Genomic DNA, 8224 nt, shown 5'->3' with positions numbered 1-8224 from the left:
CCGTAACTAAGGGTATTCTGAACTCGGAAAAATTATCGGATCAAAAACTGTCGCAGGGGTATTTTGGTCAGGATTTTTGACTTAGGATTTTTCAAAACTGAAATCCCAAAAATAAAATTTTGCAGGGACGTCACCAACGACGTTTATGACAACTAATCCTACTAGCACTAAGCTAAGGCGATAGTTTTCAGCCTAAAGGTTGAAGCTTTACACCAAAAACTCCAAAAATGGGTATTTTAGGCTCAAATTGATTCCGGCGGAATTCCGGCGACATAACGGAAAATCTAACCCGGCAGAAGTGATCTTGGGCGCATAAGGAAGAGGTTTAGAATCAGAAATGAAAGATTCAGGATAGTTTTGCAAAAACCCATAAACTATCCGCTCAGAAAACTCTACAGAAAAGCTATGGAAAAAGCGATCAGAGGTAAGGATTAGCGACTATACCTCGAAGCCTTGAAGTAGCAACTGATTGATCGACGATCAAGCAAACGATGAAGAAAAACTCTTCTTCCTTCTTCCTTGTTCTTGGCCGCGGTTTTGGGAGAGAAAATGGAGGAGAATTTGTGTTTTTCTTCCTTTCTTTGCTATATATAAAGGTTGGAAATTCGCGGGAAAATGAAACTTTCGCGAATCTGATTTTTCCGACTTCATTCTCCATGAATTAATAGATATGTTTTGGCAAAAGAGTTCCAAAACTATAAAGAGGTCTCCTTGTATTTTTGGCAACTAAAGCATAGTCGGTATAAAACTATTTTACCCGATAAGTTGCTTTTTGCATCGAATGTCGGAATGGAAAACTTCCTTCGGAAGAAAGATTGAAATCATCAAGAGAAATGGGTGTACGCATGTGGAATATTCATTTGAAGCTCTGAATAGAAAAAGTCTTCATTGTCGAGCAATTCTAGGGTTTTGAAATACCAGGGATTCGGTTTCGGCAGACTTCCGATGATTGGAATCGGACGTTCGTAGATCCTAGAGTTTCGCCTCGAAACGATTGTGATATATGGAAAAAGAGAAGTTCTAACATTTCTCTGAAGATTTTTGGAATTAACTGCCATCGTGCCTAAAAGTGAAAATTAGCTATATACTAGGGTTTCTGACCTAGGTTTAAGCGTAAAACGTTCGTGCTATAACTTTTATCGATCATAATGCAATCCTTGAACTTTTCCTGAACTTTCTCCTTCATAAATATATTTCATTTAATAAACTTTCGTTCAGGTTTCCCTTCACATTACATCAACCCTAATCGTGAATAAGAAGTTTATTCACTTAGCATAAACTTAAAAACTCGGGCCTTACAGCTTGGGAAGAGGTGTGTGAGGCCGCAGGTTTGGGGTCAAAAGGGGAAAGGATTTTCAGTTTTTGAGAGACCAAAAGGGCTGAGTTAGAAACACATTCCCACACTTTCATTCTCATCACACATTCAGAAAAAGAAAGAAAGAAAGAAAGGGTGAGAGAGAGAGAGAGAGGAGAGGCAGCTAGAGCAAGAAGAAGAAGAAGAAGAAGAAGAAGAAGAAGAAGAAGGAGAGAAACCAAGAGAGATCAAGGAAAAGAAAGAGGATTCGAGTCCAGAGCAAGGGAGAAGGGATCATCTTCTCTAAACCACTCAAACTCATTCCTTTTCATTCTTCACAAAGGCTAAGGTAAGGGCTGGTCTAGGTTGGGTAGGTTGTCTAGGATGATTTGCCATGTTTTGCCATGAAGAAAACTATGAACTTGATGGTTTTGCAAGAGTGTTTGTGTATGGGTAGCTTGCTGTACTTTTGCCTTGTGATACCATGCTCTACTATTCTCTAATCACCATATTTGTTATAGATCTTGATACTATGCGAACATCACATGCATGCTTGCTAAATTTGCCATGCGAATTACTTGTCATTACATGATGGTTGTGATGTGATGAGTCCTGAAATCTTTGGATGATCATTGTGTTGTATAGGGCTGTACTAAGGTTTATGTGATCAAAGGGAATGAAAAGAAAAGTTTTTGAAAACCCTAAGGGCTTGTTATGGTTCGGCCGAACCCTACTTTTGGGGGTTCGGAGGATTCTTTTCTTCCGCTTCGATGCACAAGCCTTATGATGCCTCGCTTGATGTTTTTGCTATGATTTATTATGCATGAATTGGTAATTAAGACAATCCTTATGCGATGTATGATGTTTATTCGAATAACCATTCAAAGGGTCGCTCATCTAGCTGTAATTCCCGATGTGACTGTGATCATTTTATCATTGTATTTATTCGTTGTATATGTAAGGCTCTAGGATGATGTTAGAGCCTTAACAAAGAGAATGAGATTAATCGCTTGCAAGTGAAAAAGTAACAATGGAACATAGGTCTAGGTGAGACTATGTACCATGAGAATGATGGTGTCGTTAGAGACAAACAGTAACTTGCACGCGAGGGAGATTTTGTGGATCATTGCGGCTCCACGTGATTTGGTTGATTGCGGTCACCGTTAGATTTTTGTGGATCATTGCGGCTTCACGTGAACTGTGCATCTACGGATGTACGAGATTGGCCAAGGAGTTTTGGTGGGTTGTGTGATGTGAGGATTCGTTAGCTTAACTGACTAACTATTATAAAATTAATTCTATAAGCGAATGGTTAATGTGTATTATGATATGGCTTATAATTATGTTGATTTTGCGACCTAACCCTTGCACTACTTGTCTATTTGTTATTTGTGGGAGGGGGGGTAGATGGTCGTGAAGATAACGACGACGACTCATTCCTGGGAGATGAAGCTGATGAGAGGAGAGACCGGGCCTGGACGTCCAGCACGTCCGGGGTTCGCCGTGTGTATGTCGGCGATATCAAACTCACCGGAAAAGACCAACAGGGCAACATAGCAGAAGTTCAAAGGATAACGGGGAAGATCACCATGCCATATCCACCGCCGAGGTTTTACTACCCCGAGGACGTTGGATCACAAGTCGCCTCAGTCGAGTCTGATCCATCCGAAGAGGTAGTTGCTGAGGTTCAGATGTCAGTGGAGCCAGTTGCGGTTCCAGTGCAGATGCCAATGGAGGAACCAAGACTAGAAGACAACAAAGCAGAGAACGATCAAATTCCTGTAGTGCCAAACATGTGGGAAGACCACGATGCCTGTTGCCTTATGGGTCTCTATGACTTTCCATTGGAGCCCCTGCCCGTACCTGTGTGACCTTTGAAGAAGCGGCGTATGATCGAGGATCTCTTGAAGGCCGAAATTGTGGAGATCTCTAGCGATGATGATGACTGAGTCGGGGAGTGGTACACATTGGGGTTTTCGGGGATGCGATATCGAGTTTTGTTTACTTTCGTTTCGATGAACTTTTCCATTATGTTTCAAATACTTTTCTTTCGGTTGTAATGCAGTTGATGATTTCAAATGTGGTTTTTCACACATGGGTGTGGCCACCGTACTTATATTTTGTTTAATTACATTTTCCATTTTGGCTATATCGATTATTTTTAATTATCTGCACGTTTCATTTTAATTGAGTCGTGATTAATGTTAAGAGAATTTCAATAAATGAACCTTTGTACTAATGATGGTTAATTAATTAAACGACGAAAATTCTTTACGAAAATCCACGTGTTTTGGTTACCGTGTGACCCTCGAGAAATCAGGGCGTTACAAATTATAATTCATTTATTTTTATTTTCCAAAGCATCCCTGAGCACAGTTCAGGAATTAAATACTGAATTAAATATTTAAGGAGTTTAACTGTCTAGCAATTGTAATACACTTTATTTATGTTATAATTCATTCTTACTTTTACTTAATTTCTAATTTAGTTTCTAACTATTTTTCTTTTTTATGTTTCTTTCGATTATATCATCTATCACTTCACTTACTTATTTTCTATTTTCTTCTTTTCTTTTTTTCTCCAAACAAAGCGGTTCCGCTTTTTTAGGAGTGTGAATGAAGCAACATTTTATAGACTATACGTACACTAGACTAGAGGCAGCTTTGTGCGAGTGGCAATGGCATTACCTGTCCATCACAATGATAGACCGGGTGACTGAATGGGAGATGGGTCTGTCATAAGCACAGACTGTATTATCATATCAATTTTCAAATCACTCAAAAGCTCAACGTTCCTCTGGTTGGTTTCCAATGGGTCTCGTTTCTTTATTGAACTGAATCATGTGGTTTCTTTAACCTGAAGCCCCCTCCACCCTAAAATAAGTGTTACTACATTTTTTTCTTATATATATGTACATATAGTTTGCACCTTCTTTGTGCACCATCACCTGTGTCCTCTCAAAAATGGGTTCAGCAAAGAAAACCAAGGTTTCTACTGTAAACCAACAATGTGCTGGTTCACTTGCATTAGTCCACGTAGAACAGCACCAACCTCTTGCTGTTGTAGCACCAATAGTATCCTCCTACAATGAGAAAATTCGTCCTGTTCTTGATGCCCTTGAAAACTTGAGGCGCCTTAACATTGCCAAAGAGGGAATAGAGCTTCCAACCATTGTTGTTGTTGGTGATCAATCCTCTGGAAAGTCCAGTGTCCTTGAATCTCTTGCTGGTATCAGCTTACCCCGTGGCCAAGGCATTTGCACCAGGGTGCCTCTGATCATGAGGCTCCAAAACCACCCTCTCCCAAAGCCAGAGCTTGTGTTGGAGTTTAATGGAAAAACCATTTCAACAGATGAAGCTCATGTCTCTCATGCCATAAACCTTGCCACAGAGGAGCTTGCTGGTTCTGGCAAAGGGATTTCCAACAACCCATTGACTCTTTTGGTGAGGAAGAATGGTGTTCCTGACCTTGCAATGGTTGATCTTCCAGGCATTACTAGGGTCCCTGTTCACGGACAACCTGAGAACATTTATGACCAGATTAAAGACATCATCATGGAGTACATAAGGCCTGACGAAACCATCATCTTGAATGTTTTGTCTGCAACTGTTGATTTCACCACTTGTGAGTCCATTAGGATGTCACAGACTGTGGACTGTGCTGGATTGAGGACACTGGCTGTGGTCACAAAGGCTGATAAATCTCCTGAAGGCTTGTTAGAGAAAGTTACTGCTGATGATGTAAACATAGGTCTTGGCTATGTTTGTGTTAGAAATCGCATTGGGGATGAGTCTTATGAAGAAGCAAGAATGGAAGAGCTAAAGCTGTTTGAGTCTCACCCACTTCTTTCCAAAATAGACAAATCTATTGTGGGTATTCCTATTTTGGCACAAAAGCTTGTTCAAGTTCAAGCAATGATCATATCTAAAACCTTGCCAGAGATTGTTAAGAAAATCAATGACAAGCTTACATATAATTTATCTGAGTTAGACAAGTTGCCTGCCAACTTAACTTCAGTTGCTGATGCATTGTCTACTTTCATGCATATCATTGGGTTGTCCAAAGATTCCCTTAGAAAAATTCTTCTAACAGGGGATTTTGGGGAGTACCCTGAAGAGAAACATATGCATTGCACTGCTCGCTTGGTGGAGATGCTTGATTCTTTTGCAAGTGATCTTCACAATTGTCCTGCAAGTAATCACACCAAGGATTTTCTGATGGAAGAGATAAAGGTTCTGGAGGAAGCCAGGTTGATTGGTCTACCAAATTTTATGCCTAGATCTGCTTTTCTTACTATACTGCAGAGGAAAGTAACAGCTATTGCAGAGAAACCAATTGATTTTGTTGAAAAGGTATGGAACTATCTTGAAACTGTCGTGATTTCTGTTCTAAAGCTTCATTCTGGAGACTATTATCAGCTTCAGGTGTCAACAAGAAGAGCAGGGCAGAGTCTAATTGGTATGAAGAAGCAGAATTCAATCAAACATGTGTTGGAAGCTATTGAAATGGAGAAGCACACAGACTACACTTGTAATCCCGAGTACTTGCAGGAATATAACAAGCTGATATCTCATCAAGATGCTTTTTTGAAGGGAGTATTGGATGCAAGTACAAACCCACTCTACCACTTACAGCTTGAAGGTCTTGGTGCGATTGGTCTTGGTCTTGGTGAGATTCAAGTTTATGATTTGCGTGATTACCCACCACTCATTCTTAGCCAGGCCTTTGATTTGAAGGTGAGGTTAATAGCTTATTGGAAGATTGTTAAGAGGAGGCTCATTGATTGTATTGCATTGCATTTAATGTTGAGCATCAACAGCCTTGTGAACAAGGAGTTGCATGCAGAGATTTGTCATGATTTTCTGTCACCAAATGGTGGTGGGATTGAAAAGCTTTTGGAGGAGTCTCCTTCTATTTCAGGGAAGAGAGAAAGACTTATCAGAAGTGTGAAGGTTCTCAGAGAGAGCAAGGAGACGGTTGCCAACATCATTGACAGGATTGGAAGTTATGGTGATAATTAGTAGTAATGCTCAATGTTTGTAAGCAGTATTATTATTAGTAGATTGAAGGTCTCCTAGTTTTCCTTGTTTGGGTTATGTTACTTTGAACTTTGAAGGTTGTTTTATGGTTGTTCTTAATTCTTATGATGTGCCATGATCGACACTTCTCTTAATTGAATCACGCTCTCTGGTTATTTTTCAATTTTGCAAGGTGAGGAAAGTACTATGTGTTTTTGTTTTATGGGTTAAAATCTATAATCGTCCTTATACTTTGAGCGAGTTTTGAAAATCATCCCTCGCTGGAAAATTATCTAAAAACCATCCATAGACTATTGAAAATAATTCCAACCCATCCCTCCGGCCTCCTCAGGTCCAGCCAGCTCCTTACCTGACTGTCCACGTTAATTGGGTTAAAACATATAATTGTCCCTGTACTTTGAGCAAGTTTTGAAAACCGTCCCTCGTCGTAAAATTATCTGAAAACCATCCTCAGACTATTGAAAATAATTTCAAGTCATCCTACAAAATGCATAACAACACTGGTCATGAACAAGCAACACATGGTGATGAACAAGCATGCATAATTTCAAGCGAATTTCAAGTTTCAAGCATAACTAAACCCAAATCGAACTCTGTCAATTCGAACAAACGAAACCCTAAAATAGAAACAAGGTAGAAAAAATCTGATTCAACTCCAAAATAGAAACCAACAACAACAACACAACTCGCAAAACCAACAACAACAATACATGTTGCTCGCAATTCGTATTCAACACCCTCTCAACAACAAAATCCCTAACTTTCAACGGTTAAACGAGAAGGATCGAGAACAAACCTTGCAAGCTTCCTTCCCATTTCTTCGCCGCAGCCTCGGTGTTCTTCGTGTTCTTCGTCGCCTACTTCGTCCTCAGTTCTTCGAATCACCTTCCCCAGTTCTTCAAAGGGTTCGAACGATGATGGTGAATGCAAAGGAGAGGGATGGGTTTCAGACAAAAGCTCAAACAGAAGGGATAAGATGTTGATTTTGTTGTTTAGAGTTAATTAGGGGAAACTAAGGATTTAGGGTTAATTTGGATATTTAGGGTTAATTGTGTTAATTCAGATAATTATGACATATTTTAATTTAAAAAAAAGACACGTAATCCTCATTAATTGGCGTGGACAGCCACGTAAGGAACTGGCCGGACCAGAGGCGGCCGGAGGGATGGGTTGAAATTATTTTCAATAGTCCGAGGGTGGTTTTCAGATAATTTTCCGGCGAGGGACGGTTTTCAAAACTCGCTTAAAGTACATGGACGATTATATGTTTTAACCCTTGTTGTATTTAGTACATGATGATATGGAAGTGTTCTAGATCCCTTCAACACGCCCGGATAGCCAACCATTTTCCTTGATAAGCAATAAGCAGATAAAGATTGGTGTACATTATATAGGAAGAAATAACAGATAAGTGATTTATCCGATATATGATATATGATGTGATATAACAAAGAGTGATATATGGAAAAACAAAATATCACAAGCAGTGACATTTTTTTATTATCTCAAGGTCAGCTCAGTGGTATCTTTGATTGCAACCAGTCCCGTGTCAGGAATTCAAGGTGGACTTACTAAGCCAGATGCTGGTTGGCTCAAGTTGAATGTGGACGGGGCTAGTTGTGGTGGAGCCATTAGGAATCCAGAAGGGAGATGGGTGAAGGGCTTTGGTCGTAACTTGGGTGAGCAAGCCACTTCTAATGTTTTCCTAGCAGAACTGTTAGCTGTGCTTACTGCAGTAGAGTTCATCATGAGCTTGGACTTGGCGCAAGTCATTGTCGAGAGTGATTCTATGGATGTCGTTCAGCTGCTTTGTAGTCGGACAACGAGTCCCCATCAATATGAGCACATTACTCAGAGAATTTTCCATCTCCAGGATGCCCATGGAGCTCTC

At 40.1% G+C, this 8224-nt stretch overlaps 1 protein-coding gene across 1 annotated transcript; it reads left to right on the top strand.

The window, feature by feature from the left end:
- The first annotated feature begins 4257 nt into the window (after nucleotides 1-4257).
- Nucleotides 4258-6315, top strand: LOC130719697 (dynamin-related protein 4C-like). The gene has a single exon (XM_057570309.1). It carries the CDS (start codon nucleotides 4258-4260, stop codon nucleotides 6313-6315), a length of 2058 nt encoding a protein of 685 aa, XP_057426292.1.
- Nucleotides 6316-8224: the final 1909 nt, after the last annotated feature.

Source organism: Lotus japonicus, chromosome 5 (genome assembly GCF_012489685.1).
Source record: "Lotus japonicus ecotype B-129 chromosome 5, LjGifu_v1.2".
Classification (NCBI taxonomy): Eukaryota; Viridiplantae; Streptophyta; class Magnoliopsida; order Fabales; family Fabaceae; genus Lotus; species Lotus japonicus.
This window is presented reverse-complemented; position numbering and strand designations above follow the sequence as displayed.

What these genes read in the sequence shown, in the direction of transcription:
- LOC130719697 (XM_057570309.1), top strand. Translation starts at nt 4,258, where the DNA reads ATGGGTTCAGCAAAGAAAACCAAGGTTTCTACTGTAAACCAACAATGT.